The following is a 25,068-nucleotide window of genomic DNA, read 5'->3' as shown; positions in this document are numbered from 1 at the left end:
AAGTATCAGTATGAGGGTGGCGGTCCTCAGGGCCATGAACAGCTCCAATCTACTCTGTAGTCCCTGTGAGTTGGTGGTCTCCGGGGTTGGACGTCCGCAATGGACCCTTGCCTTTACTTAATTTGTGACCTGGGAAGGTGCTGGTCCCTGGGGGTGCGAGGGGGAGGCCGCATGGCCCTCTGCACTTCAGTACATTAGCCAAGGAGGCGGTGGTGGTCCCTGGGGCAGCAGAGGGGGATGGAACCCCTCCCTACATTCTAATATGTATATAGCCCCAGGGAGGTGGCGATCCCCAGGGCTGTGGGGGTCCACACGGCCACCACATTATTAACTCAAATTAATTCCCTGGGACCTGGCCCAATAAATGAAGCACAGCAGCCCTTGCTTCATTATTCCAAAATATTTCAGAGGGATTCACGGATCCACAGTGAATCCTGCCAAAAATTAAAACAAAAATGCTTTTTGAGCCCTGGAGGTGTCTTCTTAACATATTTTAAAAAGCACAAAAAAGTCTATGTAGTACTGTGGTAATACGTACAAATCACTGCAGTACTTAAACAAAACATTAAAACATTCACAATTCTCCCTTAATTGTGATGAAAATATGTAGAAATTTATGAAAACTTTTCTCTACCTATTACCACTTTACAAAAGTGGTAATAGGCAGTGTGCAACAATTAAACCAACTACTTACCTATGTTAAACACCATAACTCCGAACACAAGAAAATGCAGCCAAACAGTGCTAAAATAGTACACGGCTGTGTCTTGCCTTCGGTAACCACAGCAATTAAACATCAAATACTGAATTCTCATTCTCATGCACTCTGGTAGCGGACACATTTTCAACTGTATATCGTGGCACAATATATAAAAAGTTTTTTTAAATGTTGGAACTGTAACACTACTTACACTATTATCACATACTACCAAAAATTACCATTAACCCCTCATATTGTATATTCCTAATTCATTACTTATGAACGCCTCAGCACAGTATGCCAGTCCTCCCTACGCCACTCCACTGCATGGCACTCCACTATATGCTGTTCTACTCCATGCCACTGTACTCTAGAGCACTCCATTCTAAACTATTGTACTGCATGCCATTATAATATAACTCACTCCACTGCACTCTTCCCCACTCTACACTACTCCACTCCACTGTACGCCACTCTGCTATTCAGTATTCCACGCTATGCCACTGCACTCTAGGACACACCGCAGCATGGACTGCATATTGTACTGTATGCCACTACCATGTCCTTTACTCCACTGTACTCCTCTCCACTCTACGCCATCTATCCTACTCCACTGCATGCTACTCCATTGTGCTCTATTTGAGTGTATGGTAATCTACTGTATGATAATCCAGATTATTCTAGTCTACTCAAGTCATTCCAGTGCAGGCTATTTCACTGTAAGCTACTACTATACGCCACCCCACTTGAAGTCACTCTACTCTATGCCACTCCCTTGTATGTCACTCTACTTTATGCCAACCCACTGTCAGAAACTCCACTGTGGCCACTCCACTGTGTGCTAATCCACTTACGCCATTCCAATCTTCAACTCTCCACTGTATACTACTTCAGTTTTTGCAAATGCACTCTTCACTATTCTACTGAATGCAAATCTACTCTACACAAGGGGTGGGCGGACATCTCCGTTCCGCCCACGGAATGTGCAGAGATTTGCCCTTGCGCAAAGAAGGTGGAAATTTGTGGCAAATCTCTGCACATTCGGGCCGCCCGCCCACCTCCTGCCTCCCGCCTCCCGCCCGCCTCCTGCCCGCCCTATTAAATTATATGTAAAAGCCTAAAATTTAAATTAAAAAAAACTTACCCTAGTGCGTCCGCATCCTTGCCAATTGCAGCTTCGTCTGTAAACTGCGCATACGCGGGAGCCTGTGCATGTGCAGTCCTGTCGAGGAAATATCGTGGAGACGCTCAGAGATTGATTCATTCTCTGTGCCTCTTCGCGATTGTCCCTTCCGCGACTTCCGCCCACCCCTACTCTATACCTCTCCTATTTATGACATTTTACTCTTCACTACTCTCCTGTATGCCACTCCAGTGTATTTCAATAAATTTAAAACCAATCAACTGTTCGCAACTCACTGTACATTATTTCACTCTATCGCAGTGCACTATATGCCAACTCAATCTATGCTATTGCATTATATGCCACATCCCTAAACACTATTTCAATTTATGGCATGCCACAGTATGCCAGTTTGCTCCGCCCCACTCTACTATATTTAATTCCACTGTACCCCACTCCACTGTACATAAATTCAATCAATCAGAATCAATGTCAATATATGCAAATTTACTGCATTATACTCCTCCTGCATGACCGAAGTCGCAAGATGGATGAACAACAAATGCCTAAAGCTCAAAACAGGCAAGGCTGAAGGAGTAATCTTCAGCAAAGACACCTCATTCTGGGACTTCACCTGGTGGCCTGTTAAACTCGTACCTACATCCTTCCAGGCAACATACAACAAGAGCCTCGGAATAGTATTGGACAACCAACTCCTAACGGCTACGGCGTCGACCTCAAATCTGAGGTACCGAGTTTGAGTCTTGGTAAGGATGCCAACATCCTGTGACTCTGGGCAAATCACTTAATCCCTCCGTGCCTAGCAAGAAAAAAAGAATATGTCCTCATGAAACGCAACTGGTGCTCGCGTAAAGCACTCTGATACCTTTGGGTCAGGTTTGCGCTACATAAAACTCAGTGGAAAAAGAACCCACCGGGAAGGCAAGATGGCGTCAGCGTGAGCGGTCGCAGTGGCGGTGCTCTGTGGCACTGGGCTGTATTCTAATAAGAAAATGCTTTCTGTACATTGAACGAGTGATTAAGACTCCACATTCCCGCACCCTTTGGACCCGCTCTGGACCCTCTTTACGTCTGAAAACTCTGGTTAATATCAGCCTGGGCCTTATCAACTGCTGTGTTAACTGCTGTATCAATCTGCGACCTTTCAAGATATTGGAGTGCTAAGGGTGCAGCTGGGGGAAGAAAGGCGAAGAAGATGCTGAGCAGTGCCACGTCATGATAATGCACGATAACGCACGATATCGCACTTCGGATTAAATTCAATCTGATGGATTTGACTGATAAGCCTTGGCTGCAAGTGATTCTTTTCTTTACATTTGATATTTGAAATATTTGACATTGGCATTGCTACGTGCTAACCACATCGAATTGTATCGCTTTATCGCTTTGTCGTGCTATCGCTTGATGGTGGCACTGGGTGAAATGACGGCGGTAATCGGCAGCTATCATCAGGTCCATGGGCTGTGTGCTGTGTGCTATCTGCCTTTGACTGTCTTTTTTTTTTCTTTCTTTTTTTCCGACATACTGCCCTTTGCTTTTTAGCTGACAGGCTGCCCGTATCGACTGCATTATCCCCTACTATCCGGTACACTTGTTCACCCGTTCAGCTGCTTAGCGCTCCGTGCTTCATATGAATATTTGACATTGCTTGCTAAAAGTTTCCTTGTCCAAATACCTTACTAAGCACTCTTAAACTTGCTGGCTGGCCGCCCGCACCTACGGCACTATCCGGTATGTTACCCGGTGGTCTCCTGGCGGACCTCAAAGTTCGTTCAGTAACAAGATCTTCAAACTTTAAACTCACCTACGAAAGCGGAAACTTGTTCTTGCCGTGCTGTTGATTACCCCTCTCTCCCCTACATGACCGGAGTCCCGCTCCATCGCCTGCTAGCTTTGGCTCCTGGACATCATCTGCAGACATGAGAGCACGGGCCTTTAGCCTCACGCGCGAAGCGTGTCTCAGTGTGTACCACGTGTCCCGTTGCCAGGGAGACGTCGGCACAGAAGAGGAGGGGAGAGAGAAACTGGAAGAGCGAATGGTGCTCAAAAACAGACTTAAAGCAGGGGGAAAAGGGCTTACTTGTCATTTACTCTTTGGAAGTGAAATTGAAACAAGAACTGGGGCTGGTCCATCTGCTTTATCTGCTTTATCCGGATCAGGGATTGTTATTTCACAATTTGTATTTATATCTGATATACCAGCAAAACCTAGAGCAAATCTTCAAGTAGCTAAGGTAGCTAAGCTTCACCCTCGCACCATTGGCCTCTCACAGGGCGAATGAATTACCTGTGTAAAGAAAATTACTTGCTTAAAGAAAATTAAAGACACGAGATTCCAGAGGAGACGTAATGCTTTTCTGAAAGAGTTTTACTATAGGCACTAGAGTAAGTCTCAAGGTGGAACTCAGCGGTGCTTACAGACGCCAGTAAACTATCTGATTTGTATTGTGACGCCCTCCCAAGGTACAGACAAGGAAAGGAGCACTAGAGAGGACGAAGGCGAAGGGGCTACCTTACAGAAGGAACAGAAAGGGCAGAAAATTCAAACAGGTGCAGCAAACAATGAAAAGGGGGGTGAAGTAGGCAGGTTCTCACAGGAAGAGAAACCTACACCAACCCTACAATATCTGGAGAACGCAAAAACTGAGATGACACCTGTCCAACACATAATTAACAGACATAAAGGCCCGGAAACTAGAGGAACCAGAGCAAAGGAGAAAGACCTGGTAAAAGACCTGGCACGAATTGAGCTTCAAGAAAAAGAAAAAGAAAAAGGAAAAATTAAAGATAAAAATATTGAAAAAAAACTGGAAATGGAAAGAGAAAAAATAAAAGCGAAAGGAGAAAGAGAGAGAGAAAGAGAAGGAGAAAGAAAAGGAGAAAGCAGTTAAACACAGGGACTAGACTGGGGTGAAACAGAAGAAAATGCCAAACTGGAGCTAATGGCCAAAAAAGCACAGAGATTCCAGCAAAGAATACTGGCATACTTGCGTCATCTCAACCAAGAATTTCTAACATATTCAGCCCTCTTCATAAGGATTGCCAGAATGATGCAATACCTAATGGAAAAATACAGATTGCAATCCAGAACAAGACCTCTTAAGAGTGGAGTGGAAGCAGTAAAGATGTTCAATGCATGCCCCCAACCAACTCGGAGGAAAGTCAAACTACAGGGCCCAGCGAAGGAACTTGGAATGCTGACCCAAATGCTGAACCAAATATGAGGAGTAAAGAGACAAGGGCATCCATAGAAAGAGACGTAATGTTATCTAACCAGAAAGAGCAAACTGAACAATCTGATCAAAAATATACACCCGAGGAATGGGGGGACCTAAACCCTTCTCCAAATCAGGTCGCATCTCCAGCTGGGAAAGAGCCGCATTCAGCAAACCACTCTCTTTCAGATGAAGACTCCGAATCAGATCTATACGAGACAGGGATGTCTATCTCAAGCGACTCAAGTGATTCAAGTGGTTCTAGCAAATTGAGCAATTCAAGAGAATCTAGCCCAAGCACTCAAATGGGCACAGCACCACTGGAGATCTCGGGCTCCAATGACTCGAGACTACTCAGCGAAATCAATGTCAGGAAAAAAAAGGAGTGGGGGAAAAAAAAGGTCAAAACACAAAAGAGAACAAAACTTGCTGAATGAGGAAACCACAGACTCTGGTAATAATACGGACTATGTCAAAAGCATACCCAATTCTCCCCGAAGGAGTCGAAGGAATAAATCACCAGGAGAAACACCACTTCAAACTTCGAACTCACAGGAGAACAAAGACAGATACCAAAAAACAACGGAGCCCTCACTGAGCCAGGTGCTTAGCTCAATTAAAATTTTTCACGTGGATGTGAAGAAAGATAGCCAAAAGAATCGCTTGGCCATCGAAAAACTACAAGGCACAGTGAAAAAAGTGGGCAGTATTTGTTCTGAGATTTCTGAGAGAATGGTCATGGTGGAAACTCGTACCGAGAACCTTGAAACCGATGTTGTGATGCTCCAGAAAAAAGGAAAAGAACAAGATGGAGTAATAAGGGATCTCATGTTTAAATTGGAAGACCAGGAAAACAGATCCAGAAGGAACAATTTGAGTTTTCTTGGAATTCCGGAGAACTTTGGGGGAAGCGACGCTAGAGGGGCAATGATTGACATTCTTAAAACGTCTTTTCCGGAGTTGGAAGCCTGGGATATGGAAAGGGAAGTACAGCGGGTCCATCGTTTTCTGTTAATGCTATCAAAGGATTCCAAAAAGCAAAATCAATATCCATGGGCAATGCTGGTCTGCTTTGGTAATTTCCTTCTTCGTGAAAAAAAGTATGATCTAGCAAGACCCACTGCCCAAAGAGACTACAAGGGGTTAAAAAATGTTGCCAGCCCGGACTTCGCTTACGCTACCGTGGAGCGAAGATGGAAAATGCCTCAGCTATTTGGACCTTTTGAAAAAGTTGGAGCAAAAGTAGTTTTGCAAAATCCGGCACGCTTGAAAATAATATTCAAAGGCACAACAAGAAGCTTTAACAGCGAAATAAAAGCGGAGGACTATCTACGTGAAATTTCTGAGTCTGGTTCTCGGAACCTAGGGAAACAATCTTAATTATATTAAATGAAACGTGGTAGAAGGAGCGGATAGGTTGAATTAACTATTTCAACTTACATTGGGAAATGTGGACTATAAGCGGAATGGTTGAGCAGCCTGTGGAAATTAAGTCTGAGACATTATCAGAGTATTCAGGTTTTTGGCTCAACCAAAGTGTTTTTTCGCGGACATCACACCCCTGGTCCAGACAGACCCAGGTAACCTTCAAGGGTGGTGGTGGGTGGGGGGCCGGGGAAGGGGAGGGGGGAAGGCAGGACAGGTTAGACACACAGGGTAGCAAATCTTATAGGGAAATACATATAGGGATCACAGGAAACCAGAAAGCCTGGGATAAAAATTATGGCACTTTTCAATTAGTAGCATGGCTGGGATAAAAATACTATCTCTGAATATTTGTGGTCTGAACGATCTTAAAAAAAGGCAATCAGTTGCAATTGGCCTACTAAATTGGGGAGCTAATATTATATGTATGCAGGAGACGCATACTGAAGGGTCCCAGAGTCAGCTGTTAAATACATTAGGGTATAAATTGGTGTGTACTACCTCACAAGGTGCGAAAATTCGGGGGGTTGCTATTCTGGCTAAAGGGAGTGGATTGGTGTTTAATAAATCCAAAACTGATAAGTTTGGCAGTTGGGCTATCACTGAATGCAGCTACCAAACAGGGCAGAAATTGACAATGTGTGCTATTTATGGGAGCAATACAGACGACCCTGGGGTTTTCAACGAGGTCTCTAACGAATTGTCACACTGGCCTCTTCCGGTGATGGTCGGTGGGGACTTCAATATAAACCTCCTGACAAACTGGTCCTTGAACGATGACTGGGTGTATAAAGGACGTAAACCCAAAGTATTTTGTTCTCTCAAGGATCTGTGTCTTGTACATGGACTGGTGGATAGCTGGCAGACTTCTAATACTAATATTGGTGACCTGGCTACACCTTTTATTCAAATCCACACTGCACGCATGCCAGAATTGATTATATATTACTCTCAAATTCACTAAGTAAGAATTGCCATACAGTTAAATTGCCCAGGGTATTATCTGATCACAATAACCTTTTCTGTACACTGACTATTAAACCAACTAAATCAGAGCCTATTCACTGGACATTCGAAAAAGCATTACTGAATGACCCTCAGTATCGTCTCCATATGAAAGATTGAATTCCCAAGTTCCTAGTTGAAAACATTGGTAGCACGTCAATAGAGATTGTTTGGGATACTTTGAAAGCTGGGGTCCGGGGCGAGACAATATCATATTCACTTAGGTCAAACAGGCGGGAGAAAGAGGAGATATGGAGGTTGCAGGATGAGCTTATGTTGGCAGAAGTAGGACTCGTAAATGCCACCGGTAATAGGGACACTAATAATAATAATAATAAAAACATTTATTAAGTGCCTGGTTACACAGAAGAACAGTGCGTCCCCGGGCTGTGGATGCATACCAAAACCGAAAACTCCAGAACAGAAAGACCCGCAGCCCGGGGAAAGGGATACAGGAAAAAGGAGACTAGGTTTGGGAAATAAGTAAGTTTTCAGTTTCAACCTAAAGCGCGATTCTCAGGGTTCCATCCGAAATTCCAGCAGAAGTTCATTCCAATATTTGCTGGCAAGGAACCTAAAGGATCTCCCACCCATCCGAACACGACGGATGCGGGGGACCACCATCTGCATGCTCCCCATGGATCCCAGCAAGCGCTTAGGACGGTATATGGACATCATCTTCTGTAAATAGATCGGGCCACGGCCATAAGCAATGCGATGGGTGAGGCACAAGATTTTAAACCGAATGTGCTCACTACTGGGGATATCTCTAGCACCTTAGCCATAGTAGCAATTGCCAAGGCAGAGATCACTAACATATTTACAGATAGGGCAATCCGGAAAGCCACAGCACGAAAAGAACTAATTTATGAAGTTAATGAGCAAGTGGGCCATCAACTGGCGGTACGATTGCAACAACACGTCAATGCAAAATTGATTAGGGAGATTATACATCCAGTGGCAGGGCAAATAAAAGACTCAGAACTGATTAGGCAAGCATTTTGGAGGTTTTATAAAGAACTATATACGGAGAATGGCAAAGGGGACATGATCGAAATTGAAAGGTACCTGGAGAATTGTGAAGGTGTAAGCTTCGAGGTAAACACGCAGCAGACACTAGAGGAAGCTTCTAACATGGAAGAGGTATTGACCGCAGTCAAGAGCATCCCTAAAGGGAAGGCAACAGGTCTGGATAGCATCCCTTTGGAGTTCTATGCTACATTCATAGACGAAATTAAATATATCTTAAGGGATCTAATTATCCATATTTTTTGCGGGGGGGGGAGAAACCGCCCAGCTCCTGGTCCTGGGCCAAAATTGTAATTTTCGCTAAAAAAGGGAAACCCCCAGAACATCTAGGGTCATATCGCCCCATAACCCTTATAAATGCTGATTCCAAAATATATTCCAAAATCTTGGCAAACCGAATTGCACCTATAATTCACAAGGTAATTGCCAAAAGTCAGCATGATTTCGTTCCCGGAAGGTCAACGATAAATCATATCCAGAGGGTGATCACGCTATTTGACGGAACAGAAATTACAGGAGAACCTATGGCCCTAATTCTGTTGGATGCAGAGAAGGCTTTTGATAGGGTCTCCTGGCAGTTTCTCTGGAAAGCAATGGCGACAATGGGATTTTGAATCAAGTTTATTCAGGCAATACAAAAAATGTATATTAATCCTAGCGCTGTTGTATCTGTTAATGGAAGTCTAACCAAGGAAATGATCATTTCCAGGGGAACTCGCCAGGGGTGCCCATGCTTGCCATTGCACTTCGCAATATATATAGATTCCTTTATTCGCTATTTGGAGAAAAACAACAACATAACACCCATTATATCACAGGGGTATGCTACAAAAACATTAGCATATGCTGATGATATTGCCATAGTCACCGCAGACCCATAGTAGCAATGCTGACCATCGAGGTCGAGGCCAGGAAATTTGGGCTGGTTTCTGGCTATGCGCTAAACCAAGGGAAGACACAAATCGTTCTGAACCCAAAAATTGTGATGGATGATCCAAGGGTGGTGAAGGGAGCGATATACATGGGAGTCACAATTTCCTCAAAGCTGGAGGAAGTCGTGTACATAAACCTTAAGCCAATGTTGAACACAATACAAAAGGATCTACGACGTTTAGATAATCTCCACTTGTCCATTATTGGGAGGGCAAATGCAATTAAAATGGTGTATTTTCCCAAAATACTATACTAATTCAGGGCAATGTGTCTAGAATTTTCGAGTCAGTGGTTTACAGTAATAGAACGTACCTTTTCTAGATTTATATGGTCATATGCACAACCCCGCCAAGCATATAAATATCTTACCCTTCCTACGTACAGAGGCGGGTTAGCTCTTCCCAACTTAAGGAGATATTATTGGTCATGTGTATTACTCTACAGTAAGGAACTACTGCAAGGGGGGGGAAATGCAGAGGAACAGACCGCTTCAATCTTTCAGCTACTGGTGGGGAATTCCAGCTATGGCTATTTTTGGAGGCACATACACGACAGCTACCACAAAAAGGTCAAATTTAAGACTCTCTACAGCTGTTTTAAGGTATGGAAGGTTGTAAAGAAAATATTAGGAATAGAAACAATTTCACATTATACTCCGGTATTGAATAATCCTATTCTTCCTCAAATAATTATTAAAGATAACTGCGTAAACAAATGGTATAATTTAGAAATAACACAATTAGGGGATTTTTACACTACTCAGGGATTAAATCTTTTAACGCTCCGAAGGAGGAATTTGACTTAGATTGGCAGGATTTTTTTAAGTACCTCCAAATAAGGGATTTCTTAACTCATAAACCTGGGGCAAGGATACTCAGGGAAAAATGTACAGTAGTAGAGACAATTATACACTCTAAGAAACACTCAATAGGCGGGGTTTATGGTTCATTGCTGGACATGTTCCCTGACGATTTAGATAAAACGGCAATGAAGTGGCAAAGTAAACTCGAAATCTCAAAGGAAGGATTTTTATATTCCTATCAGCTAGCCCAAACCATTCTTATTTCCACCAAAATCCAGGCACAATTTTACAAAACCCGCTTCTTTCTCTACTATACACCCGGTAAGATCGCAAAATAGGGAACCGGCAAGGGGACTTGCTGCCCGAGATGCAATTTATTTAAAGCAGATTCCGTTCTTATCTTTGCCTCTTGTCCAGTATTTGACACAAGATATAGAGAGGTTCTTAACCTCAGTTCTTCGCAGAAATGTCGCTCTGTCACATGAAGCAATTGTACTTGGGGCGGAAGACCCAGATAACCTTGAGAGTGGCCACGATTTTATATTCGTTGCTATGGCAGTCTTGCGGCTATGCCTAGCCTCGGCTTGGCTTGACCCGCTACCACCCTCCTTTCAAAAGTGGCTAGCCAGGCTTTTAGCTGTGTATAATATTGAGATAGCTATATATAAGCAGAAAGGCAGATCGCGTGATGCAAAAGGGTGAAGAAACAAATATTTACAATACTCCTTCTCAGGGTTCTTACCAATAAGTAGTCCATTCAAAAGTGGCAAAGAAATCAACACAGAATCTGAAATATGAAAAGACATCTTTATTATCATTAATTGTGAGGCTCCGTCGCCCAGCCACTCTTAAAGCAACTGAATGAGGGAGTCTCCCTGCATGGCCTCGCACAGGCCTTTTATACAGAAAATTGTGCTCTAGGCACACACATTCCTTATTATTATTAGTTACTCCCAGGACGTGCACACAAAGCACCACTTTCAAGATAAGTCCAGGCTAAAAAAAGGATCGCACACATGCTTGGTTTCCTGTTCAATCAGGCCGGACAACCCCATCATAAAACCTTCCACTAGATCGATGAACATGTCTTAAAGGAAAGGCAGCAACAGATGGGACGGAGATAGGAGCGGTGGGAATGGTGCCATAAAAGATCGGACATGTCCTGCTCTTTGAACTTTATTGCGCCAGCTGCTGAACAAGAAACTGGCTTGGGAGGTTAGCCTCAAGCAACAGGGTCAGTTGTCGTCAGGTCATGCAGAAGTCAGCACAAACCCATGCTAAGGTTATGTCCTTTAAATGCTTGCTCTGCCATGGGGAGAGCCTACTGTAAGGGCAATGAATAACATGGCTGCTATTCACAAGATGAAACCCAAGTGTTCAATGCAAAACCTTCAAATGCACAGTGAATCCATTGGTGTAACATGATGAAAATACTCATGAATAACGCATTCATCATTTGCGGTTCACTGATACCAAATTCATAACGGAATCATGACATTTAAAACATAGGTTCAGAATTTCCAGAACCACAGAGCATCCTTTTGCCCTTACATAGGCAATAACCTATACTCATGCTAAATCTGAGTCCATGTCTATATTCATCACTAGCTGGTGTTGATGTAAATACTGTACAAAAGGAATTATCAGTAAACTCTGACCTAACCAGTTCATGTTCAGGTAAAATATGAAACTCATGTGAAGAAACAGTAGAAAAAGAAAGAGTACGTTGGGAAGTTGGTGCAGACGTCAATTGTGTAGAAGGAAACAAACCAAAATATAGTAGCCAATAAAATACATAAAAGTATTAAAATAGATAGAGCTATACCGCACTTAGAGAACAATATTCTATAATGTCTGTTTTTCATCTCTTGCTTTTTATCGTCATTCCTCAATACAATCTCCATTTTCTAATGTCGCTCACGCAATCTTGGTAGAGTACTTCAGCTGTGATTATTAGCAGGTCATAGGGACACTGCAGGTCCTGCAGGCCTACTGCCACTACTCAGGTCACAAACTGAACCGTTGGTACTCCTACGTGACCCTGCAACTGGCAAATGGTTACCAATCAAAAATTTACCAAAAAACCATAATACAATTCAGCAAGGGAAAAAAACGACAAAAAGGTCAAATGCGTAATACTTGCACAGTCCTAAGCAGAAAGCAAATCATAGAATTTTCTAATAACGTTTTATATTGCTTCCTACGCACTTCAGTAATTTATTATATTTTCAAGTGAAACAGTGGTGTTCTTGCTCAATGCTCTCAGATGAAAAAGGAATACTCTTCCACAGAGAGTGGACTTTATTCTGCTTTTACTAAACAGAATAGTACTTTAAAACAATGCCAGCAAAGCAGCAAAAATTAGTTTCCAAACTTCAAGTCTATACAAGCTCACAGAAAATACCCAAAGTCCATCAAATCCGCTTCCAGTGTTTTCTTCGCGTTGGGCCTCTTCAAGTCAGGCCTTTCATGAGGAGACAATACTGTTTAGTTGGAGTGCCGCTCGGGGAAAACACTCACAGCTCACTCGAAAGTCTCAATGTCTAAAAACAATGCACCAGTGTCTCTTCTTTGTAGCAGACACTACAAATGATGTGCTGTTCATTGATCAAGGGCACAAAGCATCTCGTGCAGATCCAAGCACTACTGAGAAACGGGCCCAGCAAAATCAGCAGTACTTTCAGGCTCCAACACTCATTATTTAGTGTCAGAGGACGCTCAAGCTGCTCTCTCATGGGCACCAGAATGTAGTGCCTTTTTCCAAACGTGGATCCTCGGGTGCACTGCCTTTCCACTGGTGCAAAGCAAAAGAGGTGTGAATGTGGCCAAAACTCGGGCCAAGGGCTCAAGGGAATGTACACTGACAGAGGTTTTCCAGCACATAACAGGTACAGAGCCCAAACAACAAATAAACGAATCAGCTCCTCCTTTCTTCTGCAACGCCTTTCGCAAATCAAATGCCTTGCTTTGGAGGTACCACTGATGTCGCGCTGATGATCGTTGTCCAGCTTTGCGACTGCAAGAAGTGTAGAGCCAGGAAATCTGTTCATCTTAGAGCGGTCACTGATGGGGAGTGAGCTTAGTGTTGATCACAGGTCTGCAGGGAATCACTCTTCCTTTGACTCTCGAAGATCCAGCAGGACCCTAGTGATGTAGGATATGTAACACAATTGTTAGTTTCCTTCAAATCGAGTACAAAAAATAGTTCATGTGTTTTAACAAAAGGACTGGCAAGCAGGTGACCTGCAATCTGCAAGGGAGTGACAATGTGCCATGAGCATAAAATACAAGAGCAAAGGCAAAGGGCAAAACAGTATTTTTAGAATCTTCAGTTATGTTCTTTTCATTATTCTCTGTCATCTATAGCTACACAGGAATTCTATCAAAATGAATTTCCTCACACAGTGGCATTGTCTAATGGGGTAAATACATGTGTTCCCTCCATGACTAAGCCTAGGTGTTCCTAAATTCCTTATCTAGAACATCTCGAATAGAAAAATAACATCATTCATATTATCAAGGACATGAAGAAAAGTCCCTTAAAAATGTGCATTAAGTGCACTATGCAACACAAAGGCTAATGATCAAATGTGAAGACAAAGAACAAACACTAGAAAGTCCTGGTATTTGCATGTTTAGAACACATCTAATCCCACAAAAATTAAAGCAGCAGGAACACAAGAGAACTGAAAAATTAAAAATAGACATTGGAACCAGCCTATCACTACCTTGACAGTCAGTCTGAAAAAAACATTTTACATAACATGGGGGGTCCCTAATACATAACTACAGTCTAGAAGTGTGCACATAAACAATACACCCATACTAAAAATTGGGCTGACTGGTGAAAGGAATATGGGAAAAGGGGAAATGGAATTAGGACACAACTAAAATGCCTAATAACTAAGCATAATGCGACATTGGTCAGGGGCGGAACAACAAAAGAAAAATCTATAGGAAGAACAAGAGTTTGCTTGGGTGCCTCAGGCATGTAACACAGCACCAAGAGAACGGGGAATACACAAAAGACCAAAGTTACACAAATTCTAATTCTATGTTCCTGTTCTCTCTTCAGGGAGAGGAAAAATGAAACCTGGCTTCCTTTCAAGGGACAAAAGCCATATGCTATTTGGGAAACAAAACATGATTAAATAACGCAATATAAAAATTAGGTCACCGTGAGTCACAGATCTATAATTCTACCCTTAGGTCCAATCAAGGATACATAACAATTTAGGGCTGCCTATTCCTTTAAGGGAATGTGCAGTACGTAACATCAGGTGATACACTTTGAACCTGTTATATTTGTTTAGTTTTTTTTTTTTCAATACAGCCAAATGTATAGCCAATGGTAGGCATGCACTGGTAAAAGTGCTGCCATTCTTCCTCACAGTATGCAAACCATATCTGTGAAATTTATCATTATTCCAAATTTATCCAATAATTGTGTAGCGGTACATACCGTCATACGGACCCCTTCAGAACACAGGAGAACTTGTGATGGTAACAACATAAACAAAACATACAAAAATGCAGCACCATGGCATGTGTATTTTATGCACTTTAAACCTGCAGCCAAAAACCCAATATTTGGGCCTGTCTAAATTGTCAGGTCCAAACTCCCACAGTTTGACATTGAGCACAACGCAGTTGTAGGTCCATTGTCAAATATAATATGTTATGACAGCTGTAAATACCTCAAACAGAAACATGTACATTTCTTTCTGTTAAAGAAATGACGCAAAAACACATCTTTTGTCAATTAGCCAAACTCACGTGTCTTCTCCTCTTAAGAACAATCCATAAACAATCTGTTGGCAAAAAGCAGAAAAATACACAACACCAAAAAACACATTGGAAGAGACACAGAAATATTTTACATCACTTAACCGTGACTTTTCGACATAAAACCACCTTATTCTTATCGTTCTAAAAGAAATTGTTACACTGATACTCCATATGCATGTTATTTTTAATGAGCAATATCTTTAACTAGGCCTATAACCTTCAAAATTGTGTGAAAAAAGCTGCATGTTATTTTTATCTAAGACTGGATGCATCATTTCGTTTTCTGTAAAATAAACACAGCTAGCAAACATTATTTTCCTTAATGTGGAAACACAATGTAGCAGTCCTGCCAAGCATTTAACACGATGTGTAAAGAAACCCCTTTTCATCTCCCCGTTTAAATCAAGGTCCTTCATGTTACCACGGTGAAACCAGAAACCTCACCCTTAGCAGCCGTTCAGAGAGGTCATTCTGCATTCCTTGGAAACAAAGGCCTAATTAAGAGGCTGTAAATGGCAACACATGAGGGGCCTTCTCCATAATTCATGGGGAAACACTTAAAAGAGAACATCTCAGCGAGCGCGCTGAGCCAGCTGTTGCAAATTCTCCCAGCCACCGGCCTCTGCCACAGTGGAGCTGACAAAGCCAGTAGGCTGGATCTAATCTGCAATAATTCAAGCTATTTAAAAAAATATTTTCTCTTTTTAGGCGCTAAAATTATCACTATTCTCATATTATTAGACTACATTCACTGTCAATTTGTCTCAAAAGCTAAAGACACACAGACCAGTTTTTTAGAGTAATTACTTGTTGCAATCCTATGGCACACACTTCATCAGTGTTAAATAAGCAAATTTTCCGTAGGCCTAGCTTGAAGATAGAACCTCCAATCCTTATATTAAAACAAGCCTGTGTACTGGCACATTAACCCACTGAATCACAAGAAAGCACAACCTTATATCAAAACCTAAATGCATGCATTTGCTTAAGGCTGAGACACTTTAAGGAAAGCAAAAATGCAGTTTAAACAGTGAATTTACTCAAAATCGACTTTCTTATTTTGGGCATTAAAAAATGAGTATCCTACAATCTTTTTGCAGAATATGAATTACTAGAAAGTCTATTACATAATCCATGAGTTAGGTATGTTAAAATAATAATTTATACGTTATAAAAATGAGCTTGCTTGCGCCTATGGCAAGCGAATTTATACACATGAATTCTTGTCATTTTAGTGATGCAACATAACGTAAATCACATTTTAATGCTAAAAGGTCATAGTATGAGTGCTAAGCTTTATAAATATTAAAAAACGATTTTGGTAGCACTCATTTTTATTAATTATTTTTCCATAATTAATAATTTGTGTCTTCTAATAAAACCCAATTATTTCTGTTTGTGATTGTTTTACATATAAGAGCCCGCTACATCCCCTGCCTATTATTTAGATGCATCTACTCACAAACCTGAGCGCATATGCCTAATCTAAAAAGCGTCAAATTCTGCGTCACTTTCAGGGCCTCTGTCATGTAAAAGGGCTGTCATGCAAAATTCCACCCATGTTTAACTGCAAAAAAAATTGCTGGCTGAAGAAACATTCCATGCAAATATACTGCAGCTAAAAACGTTTTGCCTGTGAACATTTAATACAGTGCATTTAAGTGAAAACGCTGTAAATGTATTTATTTCTGCAAAAACATGTAATTTCGTTTTTGGATGGGGCCTTATTTATACCCATTAAATGTGAACCACACACATTGAGCACATTTCAGACATAAACAGAAAGTGTTGAAAACATTTAGGACACACAATACAGCGCGCTCTAACCATTTCTTGTAAATCGCGCCGTCGCAATTTACAACAAAACTCACAAACAAAATAGACATGTAAACACACATTTTAACCACGCATTCAAACACACACTTAAACCCACATTTCAACACTCAGAACGAAAACAGGACAGTCCGGACTATACGTAGCTGTAAGTCATATTTACAAGAAACACTGCTCAACAGTGTAAAAACCAAAAAATACACTCAATTCACTAGCTGCAGCTGGCAGAACACCAAAAATCGTTCTGCATAACCATTCATAAAATTATACAGAGCAAAGGATCCTTGTTATGTATTATGACATATTTTAGTTCCCTGCGGATACAAAATCACCAAGGAAGAAATATGTTTGTAAATCTAACCTATTTAGATAAACCGGCTAATTCAAGCGTATACAAAGTTGGCCAATACAAAGCTCCAAATTTGCTAAGATCAGGCATCTTATAGCTCACTAATCCAGCATCAAACTTCAAGGGGTTATCTCCATCGATATATTTGCAAATATGCAAACCCTCGGTTATCGAAAATTGCAATCTTCAAATAATACAAAGAACCAAACAAAGAACTACTAAGGACTGGGAGCGACCCACTTAAATCAAAGAACCAGGGTTCAACAACAAAGGCCAAGTTTCAAAGTACAAAGCAAATGTCAAGCAGATGCCAAGTTCACAAATTTGAAACAAATGTTCCTAAAACGGAACCACAAAGCTAACTGGGAGCGACCCACAAATACTTATCAAAGCTGTTCCAAACAAATAGTTGTCCAAATTCTAACTGCCAATTTCTAACTGCACTAACAGTCTCTTTAAAAAAACTTACACCAAAAAGGGTTGCTCAGTCAGGAGTGACATCTTTTGGAGAGTTTTAAGTCAGAAAAATCAAAAATATGCCAGGCCGCAAAGACAGAGAATACCCCAGAACCTCCGTGCACAGAGTACCTCTTTTAGTAGATTTCTGTCTTGCCTTCCCCAGCAGAATTCTGTTCTCTGAAAAATCTCTCCTCCAGGTAGTCACTTCATGATGAGGCCCGAGTTAGTTGCGCCTACTGAAGAAACAAATATTTACAATACTCCTTCTCAGGGTTCTTACCAATAAGTAGTCCATTCAAAAGTGGCAAAGAAATCAACACAGAATCCGAAATATGAAAAGACATCTTTATTATCATTAATTGTGAGGCTCCGTCGCCCAGCCACTCTTAAAGCAACTGAATGAGGGAGTCTACCTGCATGGCCTCGCACAGGCCTTTTATACAGAAAATTGTGCTCTAGGCACACACATTCCTTATTATTATTAGTTACTCCCAGGACGGGCACACAAAGCACCACTTTCAAGATAAGTCCAGGCTAAAAAAAGGATCGCACACATGCTTGGTTTCCTGTTCAATCAGGCCGGACAAACCCATCATAAAACCTTCCACTAGATCGATGAACATGTCTTAAAGGAAAGGCAGCAACAGATGGGACGGAGATAGGAGCGGTGGGAATGGTGCCATAAAAGATCGGACATGTCCTGCTCTTTGAACTTTATTGCGCCAGCTGCTGAACAAGGAACTGGCTTGGGAGGGTAGCCTCAAGCAACAGGGTCAGTTGTCGTTAGGTCATGCAGAAGTCAGCACAAACCCATGCTAAGGTTATGTCCTTTAAATGCTTGCTCTGCCATGGGGAGAGCCTACTGTAAGGGCAACGAATAACATGGCTGCTATTCACAAGATGAAACCCAAGTGTTCAATGCAAAACCTTCAAATGCACAGTGAATCCATTGGTGTAACATGATGAAAATACTCATGAATAACGCATTCATCATTTGCGGTTCACTGATACCAAATTCATAACGGAATCATGACATTTAAAACATAGGTTCAGAATTTCCAGAACCACAAGGGGTATGAAAATCTGGACTCCTCTTACACAATGGCGAGACGCGCAAAACTATTCATTATTATCAATGCTGTTATGTATAATATCGAGATAGCTATATATAAGCGGAAAGGCAGATCGCAACGCAAAGAGGTACAAATGTATGGTTTTGCTTTTGTTGTTTTCCTTGATGCCGGGAATATATTTTGTAAATTTTCTATAATGACCATGTATGTATGACAGGAACAATGTGAAGCACATGATGTTAATGTGTACAATGTTTACCTGTCCGGGGGAGAAGGGGGGAGGGAATATATATGTTAAAAAACAATAAAAACATTTAAAAAAAGAAAAAAAGGAAAAAAACCTCACCATGGCAGCCAAGAGCATGCAGCATCCGTCTCCTGCTTCCATACATTCAAGATGCTCAAAAATATCTTCGAATTACTCCCCACCAACATTCACAGAACCATCATCCAAGTGCTCATCACCAGCAAGCTGGACTACAGCAACACACCCAATGCTGACATCAGCACTCACCAGACAAGAAGATTCCAGACAATACAAAACTCAGTGGCCAGGTTCAGCTCCAAGCCCACACTCACATCACCTAGCACCTCATTATGCCCCACTGGCTTAAATCCGCAAATCAGCACTCTTCTAATTCCTGACTGTATGAAAGTGCCCGTTTTTGCCTGGCCTCTGATGTCATTTTGACAGGAGTGCACTGGATTCCTGCTATTCAGATCCCTAGTGCCAAATCTCGCTCCCTGATACCACATGAGTGGACATATCTGCATGAGCAGGCATGCCCCTGCGGTATCTAAGTCAATTCTTATGCTATTTTTAAGGCATCTGCTGGATACCACTGAAAATGAGTTCCTCCACTACATGATGGCTTCACTGAAACTAGAGATGTTTGGTATCAAACATCTAATATTAATAAACCCATACTGATTCCATTGATGGTTTTATTGATACATGCACCCAGGGAGCACCTTAGAGGTGTCAGCAGAAAACTACTGACAGTTAATGTACTGACTGACTGGTGTAGACCAGCCTGCCACCACAGACAAGTGTTGGACCCCCTGCAGGTAAGAGCCCATGCTCTCTGAGGGCAGAAACATTTCCTTCTCAGGTCAGAGTTTTTATCAGCTCATCCAGTGGGATGGATAAGTAATCAGCATATCTAGGCAGGAGGCTTTAAAATCCTCTGCCACCTTTGATATCTTACCCAAGGCTTCCCCATACTAGGGAATTGGAACTCCTTCCCCCTGGGCACATTTGGCACCAGGACAGGTGGGAGAATTAGATTGTCAGTGCAGGAACGTAGTATCTCCTTCTCATGATTAGCCCCACTTTATGCTGATATCACATTGTTTTTGGCCTAGTTTGAATGGGATCCTGCAATCCAGGACCCCAGTCTATCTGCTTTCTCCTGTAAATTGATATGCATGTACATTAGGTACACTCCTGATTGGATTTGTGGGTACCCTTATCAGTCCCTAGTACATGGTACACCCTGTACCCAGGGCATAGGTGCCCCAGAGGCCTCCCATGGGCAGAATCATGTATTATGCCATCCCTTAGAGGCCATTTAAATTGACACAACAAGCCTACTACTACAGACTGTGCAAGTGCTTGCACCACTTACTTAAGATATAGCTTCACTATATCTATCTGAATCACTTCACTTAAAAACCTACCAGTCACCCGTATGGCAGGCCTTAACAATCCTGAAGGCAGGGTGCTAGGTTGTATATGAGAGGATGCCCCTTCATGAGCAGAGCCCCTCTGCAGCCTTCAGAGACCATTCTCCGGGGTTGTCTGTGATGCAGCCAGACATATATGCTTAAGGGCATTATAACCTTGCATTAAATGCTAACTTTAAAATGGCTGCTTAGAAACATGTCGTGTTTGGTGTCAAACACCTTGGAATTACACCTCACTGCCAGTAACTGGGGGGAGGTATGATTCCACCCTTCTAAAGGGACTTATGTGAACCACCAGTGCACCCAATACCAGCTTTCTCAACCTGGGCAGCACAAAATGGATGCAGCTACAGACACGCTGCTGCTGAGCCAATCTTGCACAGAGGAAGGCGAGACAATAGGTATCTTGTCACAGAGAGGTGTGACCACCTCCCAGACAGGGTTTAGTGTATTGGTGCTGGGTGGGTACCCTCTGAGAGTGCCAGAAAGTATGCACTGGGGGCACATTTGGTGTACCTGTGCATAGTCCATATCAAACCAGTTCTAGGAGCCAGTTGCTCCTGCTCTGGCATGAAACTGGACAAAGAACATGGGTGTAGCCACCCATCTGTCCTGCCCCTCTCCTAGGAGGGTCCACAGAATCTTTGTACCCTTTTCCATGGGTATAGTGGATTACCTGACTGCAGAACTTTAGATTTTATCTGGATACAATTCTGCTAAGAAGACACCAAGTGCTCCGACTGCCTGAACAATGCTGGATGACTGAAGATTCTCCATTGAGGTAAAGGAGTTACTACCCTGCACAAGCAGGCACCTAAATGTATCTGACCAGTTTGCTTCTTCCAAGCTCCTGAGGACTCCGAAGATTTCAGCAACAAAGGAGGTGAGTTCCCGAAGGTCTCAGTGGTTGGTGTGCCCTCTCAACGATTCTTAGACCAGTTTCCCTAGTGAGGGCCACACAACCTGAACCCCTGTGCAAAGCATATATTTGCAGTTGCATATGCTTAGTGATGATTCCCGAGCTTGTGCGTTGGGCTTCGCCTAGTCCTGACCCGAGTAGTATTTGCACTGAAGATTTCCTGCCTCTACTCCACAAGTGTCCTGTGGGCTGGTGCTTTGCAGACTTGCTTGAGGTTTCTTTGTGATCCCAGGTCCATTGGCCTGTGGGTCCTGGCAAGGGTAATTTTGGTAATGTTTGGGCTTACCTGGGTGCTCCAGATGTGCCCTGACTTTCCATTGCTTGGAGATTCCCCTGGACCTTTCTGGTCCTCACCGTAAACTGTTTCCTCTGACCGTGTGGTTTGCATTTGAAATGAAATGAAATTAAATGAATGAAACTTATATAGCGCACAACTTACCCTCGGGCATCTCAGCGCTTGCTTAGGGAACCCATCCTGGCATTCCCCTGTGAGATAACCCTGGCAGGGTATCCACAAGGTGAAAGCCAGGCATCCCACCGCGAGGGGCCGTTGTGGAGATTAAGCAAGCTATTGCCCAGAGTCGCAGAGTGTGAACCTGTGAGTCGAGAAGGCACCAGAGCGAGAATTAACGAGTCCGTGGAATTTTGAGCCCAAGACCCGCCGAGGCGGGGAATTGAACCCTGGTCCAGGGCCGAACTCAAGCTCCAGGACTGCCGCCTCTAACCCCTGAGCCACACTTCTCCACATTTGACAAGTCTTGTTGGTGCCCCAGCCAGACACTGTACCCCTAGCACTCAATATCCTTTATGGGACAGATCACCTCCGGACTTTGGTCATGCTGGGCATGTCCTGGTCCCCCTGGCTGCAGAGTCAAACAATCCTTCTATCCGAGAGCACTCGACAACGGTGGGCATTCGACTACCGAGCCCCTGGACAACGGAAGTGACACATACTCTGTCCCCTCTGCTTTCAGGTTTTTCTCAGCTCAAATCCAGGCTTGTATTTGGAAGGACATTCTTCACTCTGCTGGCAGCAGGACTTCTTTGCAGCTCTCCATTGAAAACGTTGAAGGTTTACGACATGCCTTGACCCCCTCTGCACCTGGCTCCTCTGGGATAGGTAACACGGGTACTTCGGTACTCACCAGTGGGTTGACCTAAGAATCTCCTAAGTTCCCAAGGGTTTGCTCGAAGTCCTCTTAGAAGTGTCTTCAACTTGTAAATTTCGAACCGTGACTTTACCATAGAGTTGTACGAAGCACGCGCCTGTGTTTCCCCACTGCCCCGCCCTCCATGGGCTCCCTGTGTCCCTCCTCTGGGTGGTTCCTTGGGGTCCCAGCGATTTTACATGCTCTAAGCACTGTGTTTAGTGAATTTGTTGTTGTTTTACCATTTTTTAGTATATGGTTCGGTCTCCCCCTGGAGCCCGCTGCGTATTACGTTATTTATGAATGTTCTATTATGTATTGTGTGCTTTATGCCCTAGTCTCGATACAGACTAGTAGAGAGTGTTATATTAATAAATACATATTGTTATATTAACACCATGTGGTTCTCCTTTCATTTAGTCATTTAGGAGGTGATATTCTGGTAAAACAAGCTGCTTTACATTCCTTCAAGATTAAGCCTAAAGACTGCTCTCCATAGCTACCACTAGGATAGCTCTCACTAAACTAACTAGAAACAGCATATACCAACCCACCTTCCCACAGTCAGGAGGCATGTCCCCCTCTTAGGCTGCTACCATACTGAAGGTGGGCTACCTCATGTAGACACAACTTTTAGACTTCCACCATCGTAGTGATAGCAGAACAAGGCTTTCTGGGTAAGGGTTATGCCCACTTCACACACCAAGTGGTAATTTAGAGGATATAGACACCTTAAAGATAATACGCCCATTGTCTACTTATTGTCACTCCCTGTAGCACCTCTAAATTGAGTATTTAGCTGGCACACCTGTCACCAGGAACTTAGATTCGATGGATCAAAAATGAGAGGACAAAGAAGAGCCTTGAGAATAGCGAGTACTGAAGAGTACTGTGGACTTTTTGCACCAACCCCTGCCTGCCTGCACCACGTGTCAACAAATGTGACCAGCAACTCGTTCTCAGCTGAGCAGCATCCAAGATCCCCGTTAGAGTGCTAGACCTTTGCAAATTACCAACAATCTCCATTGGAGTAGGGGTGCTACTCCCGCCAGTGGCATGGCAAATGCTCTGAAAGGACACAAAACACAACTGGACAACTGGGGCAAAAAAATTAAGCCTCCTCTTGCCACCAAATATCCAGAGATCTTGCAAAATAAAGGGCCACACTACCAATAGGGAGATCAAGACTTGAAGGGACAGAAAAGCACGAACACCAAACACCTAACTTCACCTGCCACCAGATCTATTTTAAATGGCTTCATAGGTGGCACACAAGCAATACAGGATACACTCCTGTGTCCACGACATGACATAATATGATTTCCGATGATGTTTTACCATTCAGATTCTAAAAATACAAACTAATACACCACTGTGATTAGATTTCAGTTGTTTTCTCTTGAGGTTACATTTCTCAAGACCATTTGGAAACCTTGATTGTTGAGTAAAGTATGAAGAAGAAAAAAAACGGTTGCACTCACAAGCAATGCAAAACCAATAAGGTGGGTTTACAGATGCTGACATTATTTGTGCATGCACGTGGGTGAATGCATAACCAAATTTAAAAAAAGACATCTTGGCTTTGAAAATGCAGATGTTTACCTGTTTTCCAAGATGTGCCTGTAAAGCCTGCATTAATCATTGTAGGTGTTCTGTACTTTTTCACATTCTATTGATAGTTGGACTGAGTGAAGCATTTGTCATGTCTTTTTTCTTATTTCTCTCTCACAGGTCTACTCAAGTAAACTTCACCAGGATCTATGTTGTATAAACTTCAGTAGGGTCCCTACAAGATGGGCTACCAGCAGAGGGCATTGCCACAGAGGAGAATAACTTTACTTTTGTAAGGAAATGCCAGGATGTCCTGCAACCAGCCACCTTACAGTCCATGTTATGAATTATAAACAAATGCCTTGTCTGGCCTGTCTGTTTACCCACTAGTCTGTATTTCCTGACCACACATGTTTGCTGTGACACCACTTGATATACATATCAACTTCTTGATAAATATTTGTATCATAAATAAATTAGTCCCTGAATTTTTTTGTGGTAGTTTGAAAATCGATAAAAGAGTTTTAAATGGTCAGGTGCCCTGAGCAAATGTGGGATGGGTTGCCATTAGATGCACCACGGGCAGGAGCCCCACCTTCTACAGGAAAAACAGCCATCGGAGTGTTGTCCTGTGGTGTGCCACCATCAGGAGGTGCAGATGGTTCAAGGGGATATTTTAACTGACTCATCACTGGAGAAGCCCTCTTTTGCCCCTTCCGTGTATTCATTGTTTTCTTGCAGCTGCAGTCACTGGCTGCAAGCCTTCCCAGGTCTAGCTTTCAGTTAGCAAAGCTTTGCTTTTGGGATTGGACATATGTTATGGGGTCAGAGATGTGTCCCTAACATGCATGATCATTTTTTAAGCTTGTTTGGTTGCTGCGGGTGAATGATGGGGAATTGGTGCGTATCTCCTGGATGCAGCATGCCTCACTCAAGGGCATGTTCCACTTTTGTAGGCTTTGTTGATTTCTTTTGATGTGCCATTTGGATTGGGTGAGTCTCTATCCAG

The 25,068-nt window shown here is 42.7% G+C and overlaps 1 protein-coding gene across 1 annotated transcript in view; it reads left to right on the top strand.

The window, feature by feature from the left end:
- LOC147725840 (avidin-related protein 4/5-like) overlaps positions 1 to 24,438 on the top strand; it is a 212,379-nt gene extending 187,941 nt beyond the window's left edge. Inside the window, exon 3 of the mRNA XM_086962797.1 lies at positions 24,240 to 24,438. Coding sequence (XP_086818923.1) covers positions 24,240 to 24,279 — 40 coding nt within the window. The 3' untranslated portion in view covers positions 24,280 to 24,438. The remainder of the gene's footprint in view (positions 1 to 24,239) is intronic.
- Positions 24,439 to 25,068: the final 630 nt, after the last annotated feature.

Source organism: Lissotriton vulgaris, chromosome 3_1, assembly GCF_964263255.1.
Source record: "Lissotriton vulgaris chromosome 3_1, aLisVul1.2, whole genome shotgun sequence".
Taxonomy (NCBI): domain Eukaryota; kingdom Metazoa; phylum Chordata; class Amphibia; order Caudata; family Salamandridae; genus Lissotriton; species Lissotriton vulgaris.
This window is presented reverse-complemented; position numbering and strand designations above follow the sequence as displayed.